The sequence below is a fragment of the Phascolarctos cinereus genome, unplaced genomic scaffold (assembly GCF_003287225.1).
Source record: "Phascolarctos cinereus isolate Bilbo 61053 unplaced genomic scaffold, phaCin_HiC Scaffold_4;HRSCAF=312, whole genome shotgun sequence".
Taxonomy (NCBI): Eukaryota; Metazoa; Chordata; class Mammalia; order Diprotodontia; family Phascolarctidae; genus Phascolarctos; species Phascolarctos cinereus.
The window spans coordinates 272408782-272436711 of record NW_027555847.1 but is presented as its reverse complement, the minus strand read 5'-3'; the positions used below and the strand labels follow the sequence as shown (position 1 = coordinate 272436711).

At 36.1% G+C, this 27930-nt stretch overlaps 1 protein-coding gene and 1 non-coding gene across 4 annotated transcripts in view; one reads left to right on the top strand and one right to left on the bottom strand.

Moving 5' to 3' along the window:
- Nucleotides 1–2294: 2294 nt before the first annotated feature.
- The window catches only part of MACIR (macrophage immunometabolism regulator), a 43396-nt gene continuing 17760 nt past the window's right edge, over nt 2295–27930 (bottom strand). For all 3 annotated transcript variants that reach the window (XM_020974002.2, XM_020974004.2, XM_020974003.2), the window contains exon 3: nt 2295–4833. In XM_020974002.2, the coding sequence (XP_020829661.1) occupies nt 4187–4810 (624 nt within the window). In that variant the 5' untranslated portion in view covers nt 4811–4833 and the 3' untranslated portion in view covers nt 2295–4186. The remainder of the gene's footprint in view (nt 4834–27930) is intronic.
- Nucleotides 12549–12656, top strand: LOC144457243 (U6 spliceosomal RNA). Its single transcript, XR_013486570.1, has one exon. It is a non-coding gene; the product is annotated as a U6 spliceosomal RNA (small nuclear RNA).

Genomic DNA, 27930 nt, shown 5'->3' with positions numbered 1-27930 from the left:
AATCTGTCCAAGCTAGCTCAAGATTCACTTGAGATCAATGAAAAGAATGACAGGGTCAAAAAATAAAAAGAAAAACAATGGGGGGAAATTTAAAGGAAACATGACTTAGCAAGCAAAAAGAGAAAGTCAAGAGATAATTGTGTTGCTCTTATGTAATGAAAGGTGATTTAATTAACTAAATAGACCAGAATTTTGAACTCTTTATAAACCAAAAGTAAAATTTCTAGATTATATAATATAGCACACATAACATTTCCTGTAGTACTACTCTTTTTGGCTTTTCCCCTGAGCTTTCAAAAATAGATCTCGAGAGCATTATGAGATTTAAAATGGATCATTTGATTACAATAAATTTAAAAGGGTTTGCACAAACAAAATCAATGCAACCAAAATTAGAAGGAATACAGAAAACTGAGAAAAATTTTTATAGCAAGTATCTCTCAAAAAGGCCTCATTACTGAAATACATAAAGAATGCAAGTTATTCCTGAAATAATAAATGGTCAAAGGATATAAAATGATATAAGCTGGCAGTTTTCAGACCTGTAATCAAAGCTATCTATAGTCATATGAAAAAATGCTCTAATTCACTACTTATTAGAAAATCTGAGGTACCACCTCACACCTATCAGATTGGCTAGTATGACAAAAAAGGCAATTGATAAATGTTGGAGGGGATAAGAGAAAACTGGGACACTAATGTGCTGTTGGTGGAGTTGTGAACTGATCCAACCATTGTGGAGAACAATTTGAAACTACATGCAAAGGGCTATAAAACTGTGTGTGTCCTTTGATTCAGCAATATGACTGCTAGGTCTATATCCCAAAGAGATAAGAAAAAACGGAACAGAACCTGTAAGCACAAAAATATTCATAGCACCTCTTTTTGTGGTGGCTAAGAACTGGAAATTGAAGAGATGCCCATCAATTAGAGAATGGTTGAACCAGTTATGGTATATGATTATAATTGAATATTACTGTGCTATAAGAAATGACAAACAGGATGATTTCAGAAAGACCTGCAGAGTGAACCGAGCAGAACCAAGAGAACATTGTACACAGAAACAGCAATACTGTACAGTGAAGAATTGTGAATGACTTGGTTATTCTCAGTAATACAATGATCCAAGACAATCCCAAAGGACTCATGATGAAAAACGCCATCCACATCCAGAGGAAGAATTGATGTTGTTCTGAATGCAGACTGAAGCATACCATTTTTCACTTTCTTTCTAATCTTCTTGTACAAAATGACTAATATGGAAATGTTTTACATGATTGCACACGTATAGCCTATATCAAATTGCTTACTGTCTCAGGGAGGGTAGAGAAGGAGGGATAGAATTTAGAACTGAAAACTTAAAAAATAAATGTTTAAAAATTATTTTTAAATGTTACTAGGGAAAAAATAAAAAATATTTTTTTAAAACAGATCCATAGAACCCATGGCCAAAAAGGAATTTATTTGATGTTCTCAAGACCCTTTTACACTCTTAAAATCCATGAGGACCCCTCAAAGAGCTTTTGTTTATGTGCGTTATATCTACATTTACTGCATTAGAAAATAAAACACCTTAGTATTATTATGAAAGTAATTTTGACCTCGAAGATCTCTTTCCTGAAAGGGTCTTGGGGACCACATTTCAAGAACCAACAGAAGACAGAACTTCTGGTGAGTAAACTATGTACCTCTCAATACACAGCAACATCAAGAGTTTCAGAGTGTCACCTGGGACCCAGAGAGGCTAAATGGCCTGCCTGAGGTTCCAAAGCTAGCGTGTGTCTACTACCCGTGGACCATTACTATTATTCATTAACTATAATGAATAATAATAATCAATATTAAAATATCTGGAACATGTTATCACAAGAATACTAACTACATAAGCATAGAGAATTCTGATTTTAGGTTTAGAGGAAATCAGACAAGAATGTAACTTAGGGAACTCAGCATTTTGTAGATGCCATTACACACACATACATACACATACATACACACACATACACACACACATTCTACACATTATATACATATGTGCATATATTTTAGTAAAATATAATTACAGATTATAGTTATGTCAAACAGAACTAGATGGGGAAGTGGAGGTACCAACAGGCTTTGCAGGGATGAGGCTCTGTTTTCTAATAGGTGTAATGTATATTGACACTGTAAGAGGTATCAATATTAATTTTTTAAACAGCTGGATATCAAAAATGAAAATTTCTTTGTGATATAATCTCTACAAGTATGCTTGTCTATTTCTGAAGACTCACATTTAAAAGACTACACAACAATTTATGTTTGCATCACCCCTTTATTTCATAACCAGAAACAATACAGTTCCATAGGGTAAATCATCAATAAATAATAGCTGTTTAATCATTAAACACAAAACCCCACCTTTCTTTGGCATCTGACAGTATTCTATGTCTTGTCAAACTAATGACTGTATAGATATATAGTTTATCTTGGAGATTATTCTTTAATGCAGTAAGTTTAAAAAGGTGCAATTTACTTGAAAATGTACAAAAGCTGAAACTATTTCCAGCAAAACAACTCTGATCAAATCAGCAGGATGTAGGCAAACTATCCCAAGGCTCTTTACTGTAGCTTACCACAGTGGAGGTATAATAAAAAATGAGTGAAAAACATTCCTAGTGTTTTATAGCACATGCTCAGCTCCAGAGCTTGCTATTCAGTCTGGTTAATGAACAGCTGCAATTGCACCAGGAATGACTGATTCATCAATTAAAAGATGTCCCTATTTCATAAGCAAGGTTCCTCACCCTGAAATCATTCACCAGCCTTCCAAAATAAAATGTTAAATGCTGCCAGAAATGCCACTTCAGTGATAAATTGCACCTTTAAGAGACTGCTCCCCACCCCGTCTGCCAAAAAAAAAAAAAGAAAAGAAATAGGAGCTTTTACAAAAAGGTTAAGTTACATACATTTTCAAAATATATTCAAGCCCAGTCTGAATAGTATTTGTTATTAATGTTTGGACATTATTTCTTCAGCCACAAATTGAACCAGTGCATTTGACATAAATTGTTAGCTAATCCAGGATTAACCCATTAAGACTGCAGAAGCATTTTATGCCTTCAAACTAATCTCAGAAGCTAGATTTTCAATAAAAATGTTCTGTGCTATGCACAGCTAAAACTGAAATGATTTAATGCCATGCTGAAAGATATCACTTCAATATTAATTTAAATATTCAGTAATAGAAATCATGACTTCATTTCTAAAAGTTTCATTCGTTGAAGATTCAGATGCAGTCAGTATTATAACTATAATCCACAATCAAAAACAAAAACAAAAAAACAAATCCTGTACCTCATGTTTCAGGTGAATTTCAATTCAGAATTTAGAAGTAAAAAGAACTATTCAACTTCTGAAACTTCATACTATAAACTTCCTGGAGAAGTCTACTCTCATAAATGGTAAAATAAATATTTTGTATCTCAAATTTAATTTTATTAAGATATACTTTAAAGAAATATTTTACAACAGTAGGGAAGATCAATAAATTTCCAAGAGGAAATTTAAAATTGTTCAATAACATTGAAGCAAGTGAACAAAGATTTTCTTGTCCATCTGAAATGCTATTTTTTTCCAGTGCAAAATCAGTTATAAAACATTTAAACTGAATTTTTAAAAATAAAAAGTGGTCCAATACAGCAATATTCAGGTTCTCAATTTCAAAAACATATCATTACCATACATATATATCTATATATCATAGTAAAATACAGAAAGAAATTAAGAAGCAATCAAGTACTTATCTGATATAAATTTCCAGTATGTCATACCAAGTTAGCAACAACTAGGCAGATCCCATTTCCAAGCTGCATGTCAAATCATCATAAAGACTTTATATTTACCTATTAAAGTCTGTTTCTGCTATCTAAATAGTTATCCGAAGTAATGCCTACCAATTAGAGTCACTCTGATTTTCCTGGAGATCATTGGTTCTAGAATAACTTTTCCCCCAAATACCTGCAATTTTGCTTCCGTATTCAAAATTTTATTCGAATTCTGTTGTTGTTATAGTAGTTGTTGTTCCAAGTACACTTAGCTGATTAACCTCCTATGATGCTGGAGGTTCATTTCTACAGTACAAGAGTGGATTTTTGCAGCCAAGTGAAACCAACCCAGAATTGGCTTACCCTCCCCTAAAAGCAATTCATGTGTTGTTCCTAGCAAACATACGGTCCCCCCGCAGGGTCAGATGTTGAAGTTGATACTGCAGTACTTCAGTGTCAGCAGGTTCCTTGATGTTCATTTTATCTAGATTGAGGTAGTCCAGTGATTTTGAATGAGCCCTTTTCCCTTTGAGAAGACAGAGAGGTAAAGGGCCATGGAGGGCCTTGTAAGGTTCATAAGGTAAAGCCTTAGTGCACTTATCTCCTGAGCTGGGCATTCGTCTTCGCCGCCTTCCATTAACAGCAGGGATTTCATATGGCTGGTAGTACCTACTTCTGGTTTTGTATAAACGAGAGGAACGTGCAAGTCCTGTTTCAAGCTGTTTGGAGCGCAAGGTAGGCACAGATTCCCCCTTATTCTCTTCACCTCCTGAGCACTTCTGGGCTAACTTTAAGAGCTCCTCACCAGTCGCGAAGCCAACCAAGTAGTTAGAATCCATATGAAGGATCTGATAACCTGACACGGTCCGTCTCATTGGTGAGCAGGGAGTGCTAGAGCACCGAGGCTTTTCTGTTTCAGCTTTTCCTGGGGAACTCACCTCTGACACAGGTAAAGGAAGGGTAGATAGGGTACTTCTGGAGTCTCCATTAATGTCTACTTCCATTTTAAGTACCAGCCTGCACACCCCTATAAATTAAACAGACACATATTAGAAAAATAGAGCATGTGAAATTTTTAGCTAAGCTGGATCATTTTGGGAGGCTTAGGAAGCCTGAAATAACACTTGACAGAAATACAGTCAATACTCCTGACAGATTTCATAAAACATCTCAGAGCAGCTATAAAGTTACAACTACATTTCTGCGCTCAAGAGCTTATCAGTCAAGTGAAACTAAGGTCTGAAGTGGTTCCAAAATATTTAGTCTTAAAGCACAACTGAGAAGGAAATATGCCTCTTTACTGATTCACAGAAAGTAGAGTGCTTTATGCAGTATTCAACATCCAGAAAATTACTAATAATAATAGCTAACATTTATCTAGCATTTACTATTAATAATAGCTAACATTTATATAGAACTACATTCTAGACACTGTGCTAAATGCTTTACAGTTATCATTCCCATTTGATCCTCACAACAACCCTGGGAAGTAGGTGCTATTATTATTCTCATTTTACTGATGAGGAAACTGAGGCAAACAGAGGTAAAGTGATTTCTCCAGGATCACACAGCTTCTAAGTGTCTGGGGTTGAATTTGAACTCAGGTCTTCCTCACTCCAGGCCTGGTGCTCTATTTACTGCAACACTTAACTGTCCCAAATTAAAACGTAACCAAACAAAATTGAAAACACATAATTTTATATTCTCAGGGACTTGGTTTTTTTAAAAAAATATATTTTATGGATGCCTTGTCTTAACATCACAATTATTTCTGGAGGTGCAACCTCACCATTCCTTCAGATTAAAGCCTTTTTTTAACAAAAAGAAAACAATTAAGCATAAACAAAATTACCACATCTGTATACATCATTCTCATTCTACCGAAAAAGAACCCCTCTTATTTCTGTAATAAGGAGAAAGCAATGTTGTTTCATTATGTTCTCCTGAACCATCACTGGTTTTTCAATTACTTAATATTCAGCTTTCTTTTCACGCATCTGTTTAAAATACAGATCCAGCTACTGACATCAACCATCATTTCCCATTAATTATTTATTTGGCAAGAATAACCCATGCATGTCCAAAAATGATCTGAGGCAGATAATTTCTAGTTGTGTTTATAAGAAGAAAAATAATTAATTACCATCTTTTAAATCTTTAAATTTAGTTCTACAACACTTAACCCTTTCCCAAACCACAGACACATAAATCAACAAAGATCCTTTTTCTATATCCTCAATGAGTTATGCAAATAAAACCAGGGTTTTTTACTTTTATGTTTTAATATTATGTTAAAGTATTTATTGTGTACCTATTTGCAAAGAACTGATAGACATGACACATTTTAAATGCGTTCTTGAAAAGTTGAAGTTCACAAAGATGGTGCTTGAGCTACATTGAAGTGGAATAAAGAAGGGAGGGGATTCCAGGCATGTGGGATGGCCAGTGAAATGCACAGAAATCAGAAATGAAATGTCTTATGTGAGAGACAGAGAAAAGGCCAGTTTGCTTCATTCAGAGTGCTGGGGCAGGGGTTAATGTCAAATGTACCAGGCTGGGGTCAGGTTGTGTGGACCTTTAAAAGATAAATGGAGGAATTTGCATTTTATCCTAGAGGAGTTGGCTGAGTAGGGAAACCACAGGGTCAGATCTGAGCTTAAGAAAAATTTCTTAAGCAGTAGTGTGTAAGATTAACTGAAAAAATGAGATACTTGAGGCACGGTGACCAGTGGAGGGACTTTTACAATAATCTAGACAAGACAAGGGATGATGAAGGCCTGAACCAAAGTGGTAGCTGTGTGAGTAAAGAGGGAAAAGTCTGATGTAAGAAATGAAGAAAATATAAACGAAGAGAAATGAAGCAAATACAAAAATGGCAAGATTTAAGAACTGACTAGATATATAGAGGTGAGGAAAAGGAGCTTAAGACAGTGCTGAGAGTATAAATTGAGACTCCAGAGAGACTACAGTACCTTCAACAGAAATAGGGAGGCTTTGAAGAGCGGAAGGTTTAGAGGGAAGGATAATGAGTTCAAGTTTAGACAAGCTCAAAATGGAACTTGAAATGGCTAATAAGCAACTGGTGATGTGGGACTGAAGCTCAGGGGGAAAACTGGGGCTGGAGATCCATAGACAGACAGAACTGGGAGTCAGCTGCAGAGAGACTAGTTAAACTCATCGTGGCTGGTGAGATTACCAAGGGAAAGACTAGAGAGAGATGCGGGTCCAGCACAAACCTCGGTGAACACTTACAATCTGAAGTGTGATATGGATAAGCCAGAAAATGAAACCAAGAAGGAGGAATCAGATAAGTAAGAAGAACCAGGAGAGAGCTGTATCACAAAAAAAACTAGAAAGAAAGAATATCCAGGAGAGGGCTGGCAACAGTGCCTAAGGCAGCAGATAAATTGGGAAGAATTAGGACTGAGATGAGATTGTAAGGTTTAACAATTAAGCGATCAATACTAACTTTGGAGAGAGTAGCTAAAGATGAGAAATGAGGCCAAAAGCCAGAATGCAAAAGGTTGAGAAGTGAGTGAAGGCAGCAAGTGTATACTGCTTTTTCAAGGAGTTTGGCTGAGAAAGGGCAGAAAAAGCTAGGATGATGGTGTAGGGGAACTGTAGGATTTAGGGAAGGTCTTTTAAGGAGGGGGACACTTGGACTTGTTTGAAGGAAGTAGGGAAGGAACCAACTGATAGGAAGAAGTTAATTCAAGAGGGAGGGATGACTGAAGATGAAATCTGCTGAAGATGAGAAGGAATGGGGATCAAGGGCATTGTACAGGGGTTAGCCTTGTCAGGGAGAAGGGTATTTCTCTGTCGAAGACTGAAAGGAGGAGCGGAGAGTGGGAGCTGATATCAAGGGACTTTGAATCAAAGAGAATGGAAAAAATGATCTTCAAATCCAGTCACCCCCAAAGATAATGGGTGGCTGTCCAACTGTACCCTAACACTAAATCACCTAAATCTATTTTTTCACAGATCAAACCAAATCTATGAAAACATCAAATGACATAATTTCATTATCTATTTAAGACTATTCTTCAAATGGGATTAGAGACTAACATTTACAGCCTTAAGTTTCTCTGATCCTCAGCATTTATCTATTCTTCCAGAATTCATGGATTTAGGACTGAAGACACCTTAGGGAGCATTAAGCCCAACTAGATGATCTTCTATTAGCCTTTGTTAAATCACTTTACCTCTATGGGCCTCAGTTCCCTCATCTGTAAAATTAGGGTATCTTCCTAATATATTCCTCTATCCACTATACTAAACTGCAGCAATCCGTGAAGTACCAATGTACCACAGAAATTTGATCTGAGGGAACTGCTGAACAAATTATGGTATACAAATAAAAATACTCTACTGAAAGAAATATGATAGATCCAGAGAAACCCAAGTACATTTGTGTGAAATAAGCAGAACCAGGAGAATAATTTACACAATGGTCACAATAATGTAAAGGAAAACAACTCTAAAAGACTTTGGTACTCTGATCAATGACCAGTTATGACTGGTCTGATGATGAAAACTGATGATAAAGCAGGCTTCCTATCTCTCTACAAAGAGGTGACAGATCTGAGGTTCACACTACGTGTTGATTCATTTTTGCTTGACTGTTCATATTTGCTACAGGCAAGGTGGACAAATGATAATGATGCCCACAAAAGAAAAAGGGAAAAAAAGCATCAATAAAACAGTTTCTAAAACAAATAGAAGGAAGATCAGATGGAGATACAGTCAAGCAGGGAAGTTTTGTTACTACCTAGTTAAACATAATACATTCTTTAAAAAAGCAAAGTACATAACAGAAATTTAGTCTCATATACAATCCCTTTTTGTTTCTATTTACTGTTAAGTTACCTGTTAAGTTAATAATAAAAAAAAAAGTAGATTAAAAAAAAAGAAACTGATGCTCGGCTGAAGAATTTTTTCATAAATTTCCCAACCATTTTTCAGTAACTTCCCAACTAATTTTTTTTTCTTAAATATGAATGTCAAATACACTAACCTCCTATATCAACAATCCAAACTGGAAAGTACAGATAATCAGAATTCTTTTTTGTACAATTTATTTTTTTTAACTTATAGAAGGAAAAGCAACAGATATCATGTCAGTACAGATTCAAACCAATCTCCTACTATTTTTATATCTGTAACTCGATACAATTATAACTAGTATTTATAAAAGTAACTGAAGTTCAGAGCAGAATCTTCTACTGTCATCTGAACCAGAGATTTAAATAATATCCTGAATAATTTTTAACATGTTTTATGATATATTAATTTTCTGAAAATTTATAATTCAGGTTTGTTATATATGGCAATTCTCGGTTACCTAGAATCTCAGTTAACTAGAATGTCCCATTTCCCTACATTCTGAAGAGTCACACTTATTTGGTGCTCCTTAGTTTTAAAATATAAATTTTGTCTTAATTTTGAAGGGGGAAAGTATTATTATCCTCATTTTATAGAGGAAAAAACTGAGGTGTGTAAAGTGATTTGTCCAAGATCAGAGTACATGACATATACATATATATACATATATATGCATATATATACACACATACACACACACACACACACACACACACACACACACAGAGTATTTGCCCTAATTCATGTCTTCTGACTCTAAATCTAGCATCACCACTGAAGGTAAACAAGACCCTGTGTCACTATTTTCTTAAAGCAGGATTTACTTGTTTCTAATTGCATTTTAATGGCATACCACTGACATAATGTGGATGACAAAAAAAAATGCTGGTGCTTACTTTCAAATGCATGTAAACTTGAAGATATCTGGTTCTGTTGCTACCTTGACTCATTTTTAGGAAAACAAAATTCTAACTATAATTCTTTGTCTATTCATTTAGGCAAATTCTTAAAAGTTTTTACTTGGCAACATTTTGTAGCCTAAAGTCTCTGCATGTAACTGAATGTATTTAAACCATTTATTCTACATATTTTTGTAAGTTAATTTCTGTATATATAATATAATTTAACAGTACTGCTTGTGTCTCAGCTAAAATCCTTCTAGATCCCACTCCATCCTAATGCTTTTCATCTTAATCCAATTTCTCCCTCTTTTTTTCTTTTAAAGGCAATGAGGTTAAGTGACTTGCCCCGGGTCACAACGCTAGTAAGTATCTAAGGGCTGGATTTGAAAAATTTATCCTTTATATAGCTTGTTTATACATAATTGTTTTCATGATGTCTCTTCCATTAGACTGTGAGCTCTTTGAGAGCAAGGACTGTATTTGTATCCCCAGCACTCATCACAGTGCCTAGCACATAGCAGACATTCAATTAATACTGATTGACAGAATGGTATTTTGACTGGAAAGAAAGAACAAAAATTGTTAATAATAGGAATTTGAAAAAGATAAGAAGATGGTTTAAAAAAAACCACCTAGCTGTTCCAAATAAGTTAAGTCACCAGAATAAACTATATTCCAGGGTTCTCAAAACAAAAAGTTCATGAATGTGAAAGATCATGGAAAATGGGTGCCTCAGGACGGAACCTAATTAAAGAGATGATGTGCAAGGATTTTCAAAGGGAAATGATGACTGCTAAGAGGTAATATGATTTTATCAACAACAAATCAATCCAGACTAACCTAATTTCCCTTTTTTGGCAGGTTTACTAAACTGATAGATCAGGGGAAAGCTGTACACAATGTAAAATGCTTTTCTGAAATCTTATACAAAGTATCTTATTTTATTCATGCAAATAAAATGGAAAGGTATGGGCTACACGGCCAATTAGGCAGATTCAGAACTGGTTACAGAATCAGATCCAACCTCAACAGAAAGGTTTCTCTAGTGAAGCATCCCAGAAATCTGTAGTTAGCCCTGTGCTATTTATTTATTATTTTTATCAGTGACTTGGATGAAAACATAAATGGCATGCTTATCAGAGGAAAAGACACAATCGAGATCCAAGAATACTTCAACTATCTACAACATATTACTAAAGAGATGGTTACACAATTTTATAAACACTGTAAAACTGAGATAAGTTGAAATTAAAAAGAGAAAAACATTAAGTCTTACATTCACTTACATTAAAGAAATCAGCCTTACAAATACAAGATGGGGGAGACATACCTAGACAACAGTTCCTACGAAAAAGATCAGGGAGTTTTAGTGAATGACATGTGTAATAAGTGCAAAATTACAGCCAAAAAAAAGCACATGCAATTCATTCTACATTAAAAGTAGCATGTCCACAATGGGAAAGATTATTGTCCTACTCTATCTGCCTCAGATAGCATACGTATAGAATGTCAGGTTCAACTGGGTCCTACGTTTTAGGAAGAACATGGATGTAATCCAGAAGATGATAATTAGGATGGAGTCCAAGAAAACTAATAGATCTTGCCATCTAAGGACTGGTTGAAGAATGAAGATTGTTTAACAGAAGAGAAGCCTTAGAGGGAACACAACAGGTATCTTCAAGTATCTGAAAGTGTCACATGGAAGATGCGTTAGGTTTATTCTACTTGGCACCAGAGCAACAATGGGTAAAAGCTGCAGAAAGAGGGATTCTGCTTCAATAAAGGGAATCTTCAGAGCAATTAATGCTTAAAAACAAAACAGGTTGCTAGGAAAGTTGTGGCCCCTATTCATCCCTCTTCATACCTCCCCAAGAAGTCTTTAAGTTAAGGCTGAATGACTATTTGTCAGGCATGACATAGAGGCTAGTCCTATTCAAGTATGAGCTTGACCAGAAAGACATTCTGTGCAGGCTAATTTGACCCAATTAGTAAGTTTCTATTGTAGAACCAAGAATTTGCAAGCAAAGAAAGCAACTTAGGAGACATGACTTACAGGGCATTGAATGACAGTTCTTATGTGACAGTGCTTCTGTCCAACTGATTAAGGTACATTCCCTTCAAATTAAATCTAGTTCTAACTTTAAAATTTCCTCAAATAGCTTTTTTAAGAATTGGGACATATACATTAAATAAAAGCAAATTTTAACTCAACCAGACATTTTTCATACCCATAACCAAACCTCAAGTTGAATTATTTTACCCCATTATTTAAATACTTGCAAATTTCAATATCCACTTTTTTAAAGTCCTAAACGGAACTGAGAATTAAAGTAAAATTTTAAAATGAGTAGTTTTTGAGTAATGGCTACTGTGGTAGGTGATATGAGAGATAATGAAGCATAAAATACAGTTTGTGCTTTCAAGGAAGTAAAAATCTAGTTGAGGAAACAAAACAAATACATGAGAAGTTAAATAAAAATAGAAAACAAATAACAGTTCACAACAGCAATAGATGTCACAAGGAAGTATACAATTAACTGCAAATTGAATGGTATAAACAATGAGTGTTTGGGAGTTCAGAGGAGGAAGAAATCATTTCAGGATGATGTGGGTGTTTATGGAGAAAAGCATCATGGAGAAGGAGATTTTAAGGGGGATATTTAAGGATGGGTAGAAGTCAGTTAAGTGTAAAGTGGGGAAAGTGCTTGGGACAAAGGCAATGCAAAAGTACAGAAGCAGAAAAACACTAGGAGCATTATGGGAAAAATGAGTCAGTTTGACCAAAATGTAGGAAGCATGTAGAAGAGTAAAAGGAAATTACACTGAAAAACTAAGCAGAGATATGAATATGAAGGGCCTTGAATGTCCCAGTTAAGAAATCTAGACTTTATCTTACTGTCATGGGGAACCACTAAAGGTTTTATGGACAGGAAAGAGACCTGATAAGAGTATTTTAAAAGTCCTTGCTTCGGCAGCACATATACTAAAATTGGAACAACACAGAGAAGATTAGCATGGCCCCTTAAGCAAGGGTGACACAGAAATTTGTGGAGCGTTTCATAATTTTTTCTGAAAAGTAATTTGAAACTCTGCACAAAGGGCTATAAAACTGCATACCCTTTGACCCAGCAATACCACTTCTAGGTCTGTATTCCAAAGAGATCATACAAATGGGAAAATGACCCACAGGTACAAAAATATTTATAGCAGCTCTTTTTGTAGTGGCAAAGAATTGGAAGTTGAGGGGACGCTCATCAATTGGGGAATGGCTGAACAAGTTATGACTGTAATGGAATACTATTGTGCTATAAGAAATGATGACCAGGTGGACTTCAGAAAAACCTGGAAAGACTTATATGAACTGATGCTGAGTAAAGTAAGCAGAACAGGGAGAACACTGCACACAGTAACAGCCACATTTGTGATGACCAACTCTGAGAGACTTACCTCTTCTTAGCAATGCAAGGATCTAAGACAACTCCAAAAGACTCATGATGAAAAATGCTGTCCCCATCCAGAAAAAGAGCTAAGGAGTCTGAATGCAGATCGAAGCATACAATTTGCTCTCTCTCTTTTTTTTGTTTCTTCTTTCTCATAGTTTCTCCCATTGGTTCTAATTCTTCTTTACAACATGACTAATGTGAAAATAGGTTTAACACAAATGTATACGTTGAGCCTGTATCAATTTACATGCCATCTTGGGGTGGGGGAGGGGAGATATGGGGAGAAAATTTGGACCTCAAAATCATATGGAAGTGAATGCTGAAAACTAAAAATAAATAAATAAATTTATTAATAAAAAAAGAGTGTTTTAAAATTTGAGGAAGATTAACCTGGTAGCAATGTGCAGTCTGGATTAGAGGAAAAGACAGTATGAGCAGGGAACTTAGCTAAGAAGTTATTAGAGTCATCAAGGCATAAATCAATAAAGTACTTATGGTAGAGGACAGAAAAAAAATTCTTTAGGATTTGGTAACTGGATTGAGAGAAGAGAGAAAAAGTCAAAGATGACTCTACTGTTTTGAGTCAAGTACACCTAAGGACATTCAAATGGAAATACCCAGCTGGCATTGACTTGGTTGAGCTCTCTCCAAGTGAGAACAGCAGATGATACACAATAGATCTGAGAAATGAAGCATGAAGCTGGAATCCTTGCACTTGCTTTCTCTCCAACAGTTTCTCTGTAAGAAGGCTTCAGACCACTGTTCTTACTCTGGTGCAATATGGTGGGCAAGTGCCAATAGCTCAGAATTAAGATGCCCATCACATCATCAGGATCCTTTTATATCTTCTGTACTGACACTACAAGTGGACATTGAGTTCAGCCCCAAATCAAAGAGGAGAAGAATTAAAGAGAATATTGGGCTAGATCATCTTTGGGAAATTCAGAGTTCCTTTAACAGCTCCAAACTTCTCCTTGATATGAATGGCCCATCTTTTTAATACCAGTGCATTTCTGGTGGTGGTGCACAGCTGCAAGTTAGAGAGCACAACATATCCTGAAGAATTTGAAATGAGTGCCACTATGAGGAAACAGAATGGCACACGATGTTTGTAAGCAGCCTTTAACAATGACCAAGCAGAGAATGCTAAAAAAGAGCTCCATAGTATGGGAAGTTATCAAAAAATGTATCATTGAAAACAAAAATTAGTTTTTCAAAAATAAAGAATAGTGATCAATGGACAGAATTGTCTATATGTATGTTAAGGCCATCCTTAATGAGAGTATCAGTAGGGAGAGAGCAGACTTTTGCAAATATTATTCTACGAGAGTCCATATCTTTATCATCACACAATTGACTACAAGATATAGAAAATACAAGATTCTGCTGTACTTATTATTTGTTAACTATTAAAAAAAACATTTGAGCAAAATGTCACCTTAGAGGTCCTCTTCCAACAAGAGTATACATGTTCATCATGTAATCATCCCTATTACTTGCAAAACATCCCTAAAATCCAACCTCTTCTTTCTACTCACCCAGCCAACACCGTAGCTCAGGCCCTCATCAGCTCTTGCCTAGATTATCTCAGTGGCCTCCTAATTTGTTATCTCTGGTGCCTCAAATCTCTCAGCACTCCAATCCATCCTCCACACTACTGCCAAAGTGATTTTCTTCCTTAAATGCAGAAATGACTTTGTCACTCACTCTATTCAATAACTCTGCTGTCTCCCAATAGACTCAAAGATCAATAAACCCATCTGATTAGCTTTTAAAGCCCTTCCTAACCTAGATGCAATCTATCTTTAGAGTTTCACAGAACATGACTTCCCTCCAGCACCCTGCATGCCATCCAACCAAACTGGTCTTCACTCTGTTCCTCACACAAAGCACTCCAACACTGTGCCTTTGCACTAGCCGTTCACCATGACTACAATATACCCCTTCCTTATCTCCACTTCAGAACATTCCCTTCCTCCCTCTAGATGAAGCTCAGGCGTCAACTTCTACACAAAGACTTTTCTGGTCCTCCAAGCGTTCTCTCCATTTATATATGTTCTGTATATAGTCCTTGTCGTCTCCTCCGTTAGAATGGAAGGTCCTTGGGAGTATGAGAGTGATCTTTGCTCTAACAGTTTGGTGATCTGGTTGTTCACAAAACACCTGATGGGAGGGAAGAAAATTATTATCAAGAATAAGTATACTCTTTCCTATTAAGGCATAATCTCTTTTGTATGATGTTTTTGGATGCTCACCATGTCAAGGGCCTTCCAATTCTTTTCTCAAAGAATGTATTCATAATGTATAGGCATGAAGCATCTTTATAATTTTAGTGACCCCTCTGGTATGCCACCCCCACGTATACCATCTGTACCTTCAAGGTGAGTTCCCCAAGCAACAACTACCCTAGGTTCAAAGTACTTTATGGGTCCATACTCCTAAAACTACAGCTCATGAGTTCTCAATGGTAAGTTTACATTCCAGCCAGGGGACCCAATTAATTTAAAGCAAAGGCATTTAAAGAAATGGCATTATAAAAACAGTGAAGACAAAGCATTTCCTCCAGGAACCCCTCAATTACATACAAAAATAAATAGTATTCTTTTTTAGCAATAATAAAATCAAGAAGGAAATACTAGAGAGGAAATTTCATTTTAAAATAACAACATGCATGGCAGTCAATCTACAAACAGAAGATAAAACTCATACAAATGCAATTTTAAGACATTCTACAAAGAAATAATGACCTTAACTGGAGGAATAGTCACTGAACATGACTGTGGGTCATAGCAATCTTAGAAAAATGATGATGCTATCTAAATTAATTTACTTGGTGAAATACCAAACCACCAAAGGGAAACTTCGTAGAGCTAGTCAAAAAATAACAAAATTTACTGGAATGAACAAAAAGTCTATGATCTCAAGAGAAATGATGAAATGATGAAAAAAGTAGTAATAAGGAGGACCAACCAGATCGCAGATTACATTATAAAATACTCATTGTCAAAACTATTTGGTATTGATTAAAAAAGAGAAAAAGTAGACCAATAGAACAGAATAAATAAGGAAGAATGATAAATACTAAAATACAATAACCCAGTATTAAACAAACCTTAGAACTTAGAATAATTTTCTACTTGAATAAGAAATGCTGGAAAAACCAGAAAGCAGTTTATCAGAAATTAGCTTTAGACCAATATCTTACATTATATACCACAATAAGCTCAAAATGTGTAAGCCAATTGAATATAAAAGGTCTCACCACTAAAATATTAGAAGAGAACCAGATTAGGTACCTTTCACAGGTGCAGCTAAGGGGACAATTCTTAACCAAAAGAGGTACAGTGAATATCAGAAAAGATAAAATATATAATTTTAATTACATGAAATTTAAAAGTTCTTACAGCTAAGATAAAAAGGCAAAGCACTAACTTAGGAGGAAAAAAAATCTTTACATCAAGATCTCTGAGATCCAATACACAGATAGAATTGACACAAATACATAAACTCAAGAGCTATTCTCTATCTCATAAATTGCCAAAGAACAAGTTCTCAAAAAAATTACAAAGTATTAACAATCAAATGAAAGACTGCTACAAATCACTAATAATAAAAGAAATGCAAACTAAAACAATTCAGACAAAATATACAGCAAATCCGCAAAGATGACAAAGCACAGAAATAGCCAATGTTGGAGACACTTCAGAAAGACAACCACACCAATATAATACTAGTGAGACTATGAATTGCCCCAACTATTCTGGAAAGTAATTTGGAATGATGCTAAGAAAACAGCAAAAATGTCCATGCCTTTTCATGCAAAGATTCCATTGCTAGGCACCAACCCCAAAGTGGTCAAAGACAGAAAAGAAAGGTCTTTGATATACTAACATATTTATGGCCACACTATTTGAGGCAGAAAATAACTGGGACTAAGTTAGAAGCCCATCAGTTAGGGAATGGCTAGACAACTGGCAGTATACAAACCATGATGTAATCTTACTGTTGTGTGAGAAATGAAGCATATGAAGAATTCAGAAAGCATAGCAAGATTTAAATGAACAGATGTGGAGTGAAATAAGTAGGACCAAGAAAACAATACACATAATGACGCTAATAATGTCAATGTAAAGGATGAAAAAGCCTGAATGCCTTGTAACTATAACCAAGTTTGGTCCTAGAAAAAAGTTAAGAAAATGAACCTATCTCTTTCTTCTTTTCTTGGCTATATAGCATTGCATATATACTCTGAGATACTGTTGGTGTGTTGGGTTGATTTTGCCCCAATTTGTTTTTCTCCTTTTTATTCTTTGTTACAAGGAATGGCTCAGTTGGGCAGGGGGAAGCAACGTAAAAACAAGTTTATGGCAACAAAAAGTATATTGAAATAGCTTTTTTGCTCTTAGAAATCACTAAAATGAATGTATGAGACAGCTCTCCTTGGTAAGAACCCTGGATAATTATGCATGTTATAAAAAAGTAAATTATTCTCTTGAATTATCCTAATACGTGCTACACATGTGTGTTACTGTACTTTTGATTAAGAGGTCACTTTTTCTTTCACTGAGGAATAAAGTAGGCTTCTTTTATTCCCCCTTTATATATCCTTCCCTTGTCCCACATTCCCCTGTGCTTGCCTCTATATTTACTCATAGTCAAGCTGTTGCAAATCCAATACAAACTGGTAGTTATAGACTTATTTACCAGAAGTTACACAATCACCAAGTCCTACTTTTATGCTTCATTATAGTGTGGAGATGACTGGGTTCTTGAAGGCTCTGCCAGGAGAATATAAGCTATGACAGGTTCTACCATGCCAGAAAGGCTTTGAATACGGTCCTAAAACAGACCAAGTCTATTTTCCAAGGACCAACTTAGCTAACTAAAGAAAGGCACATTCCCAGTAAACTAGACACATCATAATGATTTTTTTTTTGGTCACAGAAACCTACGAAACAAAGAAAAACTTTATATGATCCTCAATCCTGCATGTCCCCTGGTCCATGTAGGAGCAAAAAGGGGGGCAGAAGGTTATAAGAATCAGAAAGTTTTTAGACAATCTATAAACTTCAATTTAATTACTTACATTTTGAATGCGAGATCAGTGTCCACTAACCACTGGGTAGACATAATGCTGGAGGGAGCTAAATCATGTCAATCTTGTCAACCTATAGCAATCCTTACTATAAATGTAGGAAGAAGATAAAAGGCAATTGCAGTTAAATGGAAAGATGATCCTGAAGAGGCAAAGAAAAGAGCTGCTGGAATGGTTTTTATCATACACCCAAAAGTAATATAAAACATATCAGGGAGATACTTGGTCATCACAGATTGTAATAAGAAAGAAGGGTAAGTGTTTGCAAAAAAAAAAAGAAAGAAAGAAAGAAAGAAAAGAAAAAGAAAAAACCACCATGAAAATAATTGTAGCTTATGTATCAATGTCAGCTGCTAAAGATGAATTACTAGAGAAAGTCCACAAAGAGCTTGATGAGATTCTCCAAATTGAATTGACATACATTCTGATACTTGGTGACTAATACAAAGCTGAAGAAGAAGTAAGGATGGGGAGAAATATATGGAAAAGCATGATTCAGGAAAAAGGAATAAAAGAGGCCAAAGTCCTATAGATTACACAGAAGACTCACACCCATCATATCAGCCTGATAATTTGGTTCAAAAATAGATCTGATAACTGCTGGAAATGTGAGCACCAAAAACACTGCAAAAAAAAGGCAATTATATTTTAACAGAAAAGAAAAGACTTGTTATTGGTATGGGAGTCATCCTAGGGTTACTGATTTCTGTACAGTCAGAAAATCAACTTATCAAAGCTAACATAGGAAGTAGTAAAATACAAAAAAGAATAATAAGAATAAAAAATAAGATATGTAAAACAACTTAACCCTGAACTATTTAAATAAGTAATTGAAATTCAAAAATGGGAAGTGGACAACAGAATGAAATGACATCAACGATGACTACAACAATTTTATCCAGACATTTAGCCAATGTAAATTAATTGCCACAGCAAAGACACCAAAAAAGCTCAGAAAGAACATTAGTCAGCAAACAATGATATATTTTCCAAAATGAGATGGCTGCCCATAATGGCAACACCAGGTTACAATATAAACTTATTTGTATAATCTTACAGAAGAGTGATAGACATTTATAAGCAGAATCATTTTGTGAAGCAGAAAGAAGAAAAGGAGAGAATAGAACTAATTTAAAGAAGTCTTGGCAAGATATCCAACTGAGCAAAGTCATCCAAACGGTACTTAAGGATGAAAATGTATGGAGGGAAGCAAACAAGAAAAATGGAAAAGGTTTGTAAAAAATCATTATAACTGCTTTCTCCATCAAGAACAGTGAAACCGCCACACTGGAACCCTAATATCACAGCACCCACTGTGCTTACAGAGGAAGTAGAAATAGCACAAAAGAGAATCAAGAAAGGAAAAGCAGTCAGACTAAGGGACTGATACACAAGGTATCTGAAGAAGGGAAAGATATCAAAGGTTTGGGGGGAAAAAACCTCAGACTTTATTAATACAGAGAAAAGGTGACCAAAGGAATGGTCTACCAATGTATATGCCTACAAGTCTAGCTATACAAAATCTTCATATGAACCATTTACATCAGTTGAAAATAGCCTTTATAAAGGTATCAATAAGAAGTAAGTTGGCTTTCAAAAACAATGTTCAACAATAGACCACATCTTCACCATCTCACAATTAACTGAGAGATAACCATTCAAGATTCCTTGAAAGAGATAACAAAAATAGCCCTTTTCAACAACTTTGGATCATAAACATCAGATGAGGGATAAATCAGGGACAGATGATTTGCAACTATGACGGAGGAGACCAGCTCAGGGTCCAAGCTAAAGAGGAATTCCCTTTTGACAGTAAGGTCTTCCAGATGATCCAGTTTGTGGATAATACCGTGCTAAATGCATCAAACCGCAGAACACTGCCTGGCATACTGGAAGAAATCTAATCCATCAAGGACTTCATCATCCACAAAGGAAAAACCAAGTGGATGAGGATTGTCTGCTTCCCAGATTATGACATGCATTTGAATGTAAAGGAAGAGCATATCCATCAGTATGTATACTTGGAAAATACAATAAAATTATATAACAAGACAGTACAAGGGTTGAATGGGAAGAGGAAGACAAACTGTACAGGACCCTGAAAAGGTCCTTTAATTATCTTAGTTTTCTATGAAAGCACGTATATACACAAGCTTTATTTTTACTTGATTTTAGCAGAAAAAAAGCTTTGTATTGAAACAAGGAATATGTGTCCATTTCTTTATACTCTTGTATATGGCTCCTGATTTGTCATTGACCTTAAATTCCTAGGTCTGATCTGATCTGTATCCATCTCCAAAGTTTTGACACAGTCATGAATTCATAAAGCATCAATCTAGAAGTCCTCCTACCACAGCACATCACCAGCCTGGGCCTGGACTGATAAAGAAGGTCCTTTGGTAGACCCACATTCAATGATGGCTAACTCTGATATCTGATCCCAGGACCCTCTAGAGATTCCCTCCTACACATAAGATCAAAACCTCACCTTCAGACTACTGGCTGCTGTGAATTTCAGAGACATGAGTCCCAACTATTAAACAGACCAGCAGGGATCAATAATAGACCCTAAGCCAGAAACACCTAGAAGGATAGGGGTGAATGTGACCTAAACTGGAAGTGCTCTAAGCTCTTAAGTCTCTCCTGACCATGTGAGATCAGGACAATTTTAATGCACCCTAAAATTTCATCCCAGTAAATACGGCTGTAGATACTTAAGGTTTATTTTTGAGTTTGCATGTGGCAGTAGGTAGTACAGTGGATAATTCATAGTCAGGAAGACTGGAATTCAAATCTTGCCACAGACACTTACTAGCTATCAGTCTCAGTTTCTTCATCTGTAAAGTGGGGATTATATTAGTACCCACCTCACATGAGATAATATATATAAAGTTTTTTGCAAAACTTAAAATTCTATGTAAGTGCCGGTTATTATTGTTATCATTATTTAGCTTTCTTGTATGGCTATCAACTTACTACAAAAGTTACCTAATTATAGAATATCTGCTGCTAAGAAGATAAGGAAGATTAATAATAAGCTCTACTTGTAGATCTCAACTCAAAGACTTGCCCTAAAGCTTTAACCACAATATTTTTAGTGTTATTAAAAATGGCGACACTTAAGTACCACCAGGATATATGGATAGGAAAAGCACTATACATCTCATTAATCTATATCAAATAAAGATCAAAACTCAAATGATAAGACAAAGAAAAAGAGCTTCTCATCTTTTTTTTCAAGCCCTAAATTCTGCTGTCATGTCTACATGTAAATTGAATACATCATTCTTGAAGGATTTAATAAATTATATTTATTATAGCATAACTCTGACTTCATCTTCACCTTATCTCTTCACCCCCACAAAATGGAGAGAGACTATACAAACTGCAACAGTGAATTTCATTTTTCTATAGTTTCATCCAAAGAAGCAAATTTCATGCCTGATCTCATGTTTAAACAAAAAGTCAAAGAGGAAGAAATTTGGGGGTAATTTAAGCTACAAAAAAGCAGAAAATATCAATAAAATTGTATTTTTAATAAATAAAATAATTTTTAAGATTTAAAGTAAGTCCCTCTTCTCCCCACCACATTTCAGACTTTCTCTATCAGGACCATGAAACTGCTTTATCCTGGAAGCTCACTCCAGCCCTGTAGTTCACACTCTGGAACTACCCTCCACCAGCTATATAATAGAGAGAGAGAGAGAGAGAGAGAGAGAGAGAGAGAGAGAGAGAGAGAGTGTGTGTGTGTGTGTGTGTGTGTGTGTATGTGTACAAAATGGCTGTCTGATGAGGCCTTATAAATATCTGAGAAAAGAAGGAAAGTGAAAGGTAAAGTAGAAATAGAAAGCCATACCCAACTGAATGCAGAATTCCAGAGAATAGCAAGGAGAGACATGGTTTTCTTAAACAAGCAAAGTAAAGAAACAAAAGAAAATAATAATATGAGAAAGACAAAAGATCTCTTCCAGAAAATTAGAGATGTCAAGGGAAAAGTTTCATGCAAAAATAGGCATGATAAAAGACAAAAATGGCAGGGATTTAACAGAAGCAAAAGAGATGGAGAAGTGGCAAGAATATTCAGAATAACTATGCAAGATCTTAATGTCACCAATAACCATGACGCTATGGTAACTGATCTAGAACCAGACATCCTAAAGAATCACATCAAGTGGGCCTTAGGAAGCAGTGCTACTAAGAAGGCTAGTGGTGGTAACAGAATTCCAGCTGAGCTATTTAAAACCCTAAAAGATGATGCCATTAAAGTGCTACACTGAATATGCCAGCAAATTTGGAAAACACATGAGTGGCCACTGGATTGGAAAAGATCTGTTTACATCCCAGTCCTAAAGAAGGGCAATGCCAAGGAATGTTCAAATTACTGAACAACCACACTTATTCACACACCAGCAGGGTTATGCTTAAGGTTCTGGTCTTTAGCATTCTGTGATAGGAGAATTACCAGAAGAGCAGGCTGGTTTTGGAAGAGGCAGAGGAACCAGAGACCAAATTGCTAACATTCACTGGACTATGGAGAAAGCAAAGGAGTTCCAGAAAAACTGTCACCTTTGCTTCCCTGACTACGCTAATGCCTTTGACTGCGTGAATCACAACAAAATGTGGCAAGTCCTCACACACAGGAGTACCAGATCATCTTACTCGTCTCCTGAGGAACCTACATGCAAGCCAAGAAGCAACAATTAGAACCAAACATGGAACAACTGATTGGTTTAAGATTAGAAAAGGGTATGTATAATAAGGCTGTATATTGTCACCTTCTTTATTTAATTCATATGAAGAGCACATCATGTGAAATGCCAAGACTGGGTGAATCAAAAGCTAGAATCACAGTTGCCAGGAGAAATTATCAACAATCTCAGATATGCAGAGGAACCACTCTGATGGCAGAAAGTAAAGAGGAATTAAGAAGCCTCTTGAAGAAGGTGAAAAAGGAGAGTGGAAAAGCTGGCTTGAAGCTTAACATCAAAACAACTAAGATCTTAGCAACTGTTCTCATCACTTCCTGGCAAATAGAGGGAGAAGACAGGGAAGCAGTGTCAGATTTTATATTCTTGGGCTCAAAGATCACTGCAGATGACAACTGTAAGCCATGACATTAAAAGACGTTTGCTCCTTAGAAGAAAAGCTATGGCAACTCTGGACAGCATACTAAAAAGCAGAGATATCACCTTGCTGACAACAGTCCATACAGTCAAAGTTATGGTTTTTCCAATAGCAATGCATGGCTGTGAGAATTGGACTTATAAAGAAAGTCAAGTGGTACAGAATTGACGTTTTGGAATTATGCTGCTGGAGAAGACTCTGAAAGACCCTTGGACAGCAAGGAGGTCAAATCAGTCAATACTTAAAGAAATTAATTCAGACTATTCACTAGACGGTCAAATACCGAAGCTGAAGCTTAAGTACTTTGATTGCATAATGAGAAGATGGAACTCATTAGAGGAAAAGGGGAAAAGACCCCTGATGTAAGGAAAGAGTGAAGGCAAAAGGGAAAGAGGATGGCAGAAGATGAGATGGATAGCCAGTATCATAGAAACAACAAACATGAACTTCAACAGACTTCGAGAGATAATGGAGGACAAAGGGGCCTGGTATGCTATGGTTCATGGGGTCACAAAGAGTAGGACATGAATGAACGACTCAATAACAACTATAAAGAGTCAGACTGAAATGAAAGACTCAATAACAACTATATATACATATACATATGTGTGTGTGTGTATATATATGGTGTGTGTACACACACATATACACACACATAAAACTATCTCAAAGATGCCCCTGCATCAGGTACCTGGTCTCATCACCACCCTTCCCAACATTTCAATTTCCTTTTATGTGTGGTCTTCCCGCATCAGGGGGCAAGCACCTTGAGGGCAGGGTCCATCTTTCTCTTTTTTTTGTGAGGCAATTGGGGTTAAGTGACTTCACACAGCTAGGAAATGTTATGTATCTGAGGCCGTATTTGAACTCAGGTCCTCCTGACTCCAGGGCCAGTGCTCTATCCACTGGGCAACCTAGCTGCCCCCAAGGGTCCATCCTTTTTTTGGCTTGTATGTTTGGCTTGTATTACCCCTAGTGCTAAGTATGGGGCCTGGCACATAATAAGCCCTACTTACTGATGGCTGAGCATACAAATAAACATTTTCTTCAGATTATGGCATCTCTACGTAATTGTTCCAACTACAACAAATATAAATTGTAGAACCTTATCTGTTAGGCCCAGCACAATCAAGGGGCAATGATCAGAATGTGTGTGGAATGCAATTCAATACACAGTCACAGATGTTCATGTTTCCTATGTTTGTGATACAGCAACGTTCTGAAAATACACCCTGCATGAAAGTGTAACTGCTTTAACCAGATCCGAAATCATCAATGTTTTACACCTGTTGCAAGACACTTTTGATAGGAACAATAAGCCCCCTTTTCCATCACACATGTTAATGAATTTACCCCGAGAAATTAAAAAAAATGTTTCATGTGCGTGCTATATTCTTCTACCACTGCTGCAAAAAGTAAAAATGTATCTCACGTAGGCAGAACATAAAAGAGCATGGCACAGGTGTATATTGAGTTACAGCCTTAAATGCTAGATTCAAGAAAAACAGGCAACAGGTCATTAAGATGTCATCAAAAGCCCTTTAAAATAAAATTTATTAATGTTTTGCATGATTTCTTATATATAATGGGTGTCGATCATATTTCTCTTCCCTTCAAAGTTCAATGGGTTGGAGAGGCAGGAGGGAGAAAGAGAACTAAAAACTGAAAATTAAAATTAAAAAATAAAATAAATCTATTTAAAGGAAGTACCTAGTCTATAACAATAAGTTGAGTGCTCAGGCCCTAGGGGTCTGAGGAGTGAATGCTCAGGCAGGAAAGAGCTTTAAGGGATAATCAAACCCAGATAAGGTCAAGTGATTTATTCAAGGTCACCTAGCTAGTTAGTGGTAGAAACAAAAATAGAATTCAGGTTTGTTTACTCCTAGGCAGCTAGGTGGCACAGCAGTGGATAGAGTGCCATGCCTGGAGGCAGGAAGGCTCATTTTCCTGAGTTCAAAACTGGCCTCAAGACACTTACAAGCTGTGTGACCCTAGGCAAGTCACAACCCTGTTTGCCTCAGTTTCCTCATCTATAAAATGAGCTGGAGAAGGAAATGGCAAACCACTCTAGTATCTTTGCTAAAAAAACCCCAAAACGTGGTCATGAAGAGCTGGATACAATTGGAAATGACTAAACTAGACCTAAGATTTTTTAACACCAAAATGCCACTTTGGTCCCCTGTCCTTAAGACAGCAATTAAAACTTGATCCCTTCAAGTGCTGAAACATTTTTTATTTTAAGCTTTATGGGAATGTTTCTAAAATGTATCATATCTTCCCTGCCTTCTTAAACAGAGCATAATGCACAGATAATATTCTACTGACTTGATGTCATCCTTACGAATAGCAATTCCAATATTGTCTCAAACACAATAATGCTTTCATGGCTAAGATGCATAAAGATGTTATGCTTTCTCAGTTTATCTATTTATTTTTATACATTTCCTTATTCTGCCTCTGCTACCAGCTTGCTTACTTTCTAACTATCAACCAACAAGCATTTAGTAAGCACCCACTATATAACAAACAGCATCATGCTAGAAGATGGATGCTGAAAACGGATACAAAGACAGGAAAGGAAACAATCCCTACTCTCAAGGACCTTATACCCTAACAGAGGAGGCACACAAGTACAACGAGAGTAAATACAAGATAATTAGGGAGGGATGACATTGGCAATTGGGAATGTCAGGACTTTTGTAGAAGGCTGTGCTTGAGCTCTATCTTAAAGGAAGTAAAAGATTCTCTGAGGCAGGTGAGGAAATGCCTTCCAAGCATGAAAGATGATCTATAGATGTGACCCATGAGGGACTTGGGAGAGAATGCAAGTTTGGCTACACAGAAGAGTGCAGAAAGGGAACAAACAGAAAGACAAAAAGAAAAAAAACAGAAAGACAAGCTAAGCCCAAGTTGTAAAAGGCTTAAAGACCATACAAAGCTCATGACTGAAAGCATTTGTGCAATGGAAAAGTACTGAATTTGGAGTCAGAAGACTTTTGTTTTAATTTTGGCTTGCTTCATAACTTTCATCAGGAATCTCTTTGCCACAGTTTCTCAAACAAGAGGTTGCACTAGATGACTACTAAGGCTCCTTCAATTCTAAATATATGACCCTATGATCCTATTTGATCTTAGCAGCAACTGGGAGCCACTGGAATTTACTGAATAGGGCTGTGACATAGTCAGATATACACCAAAGAAAAATATTTTAGCAGCAGCAGTGATGAATAATGATGACAAAGAGTGGTGAGAGACTTATGACAAGGACATCAAATAGGAGGCCACTGCAATGATGAGGCATGAAATGATAAGAAGGGTAGCATGTAAGAGGTGCTCTGGAGGTAGAAACAGCGAAATCTGACAACTAATTGGCTATGTGAGGGGAAGAGTTAAGGATAACATTGACTTATGCACCAGGTAGAACAGAAGAATGGTGACACAAGGACAGAAATAAGGCAGCTGGAAGAGGACAAAGCGTGGGGGAACTCTTTCAGAGTTTGTGATGTTTCTAGGACATTCCATATGAAATGTCCAAGAGGCAGCTGGTAATGTGGTGCCAGGGTTAAGCAGAGTTCAGCGCTGGATACATAGATCTTAGGAAGACATGTGAGAGATGAAACCAGATCACCAAGAGAAAGGGTGTACAGAGAGATTCTTAGGCTGGAAAGGACCTTACAAGTCATCAAGTCCAACCCCATCATTTAAAAATTTTTTTAATTTATGGAATAAAACAAACATTTCCATAACATAGTATGATTTTTAAAAAGATGATTGCATATGAAACTCAAAATCTATTATATACAACTTGCTATTTCTTTTAAATATGTTAACCATATTTTTTTTCATTTTTTTCTTCTCTCCCTCCCCCACCCTAAAGATGGCTACCATTACACACAAATAGGGGTGTGTGTGTGTGTGTGTGTGTGTGTGTGTGTGTGTGTGTGTATAAAATTATTCTATACATACTTCTATCTATCAGTTCTTTTCTGGATGCAGACAGCATCTTTCTTCATATGTCCTTTATAGTTAATTTGGGTATTTATAATATTCAAAATGACTTATTTGTTCAAAGTCACTCTTAAAATATTGCTGTTAATGTATACTGCATTCTCTTGGTTCTGCTCATTTCACTTCATAATTTCATGCAAATGTTTCCATGTTCTTCTAGGATTATTGAGCTCATCATTTCTTATAGCACAGTAGTATCCCATCACAATCATATACCACAACTTATTCAGCCATTCTCCAATTGTTGGGCATCCCTGCAATTTCTAGTTCTTTGCCACCACAAAGAGAGCTGCTATAAACATTTTAGAACATACAGGTTCTTTTCCTTTTTCTCTAATCATCTTTGGAAACGGACCTAGAAGTGGTATTGCTGAGTCAAAGGGTATATAGGCAGCTTAATAACTCTTTGGGCCTAATTCCAGACTGTTCTCCAAAATAGTTGGATCAGTTCACAATTCCACCAACAATGAATTAGTGTCCCAATTTTTCCATATCCATTCCAACATTTGTTGCTTTCTTCTTCAATCATTTTAGCCAATCTGGTAGATGTAAAATGATATCTCAAGGTTGTTTGACTTTTCATTTCTCTAATCAATAATGATTCAGAGCATTTTTTCATATGACTACACATGGTTTTGATTTCTTCATTGGAAAATTGTCTGCTCATATCC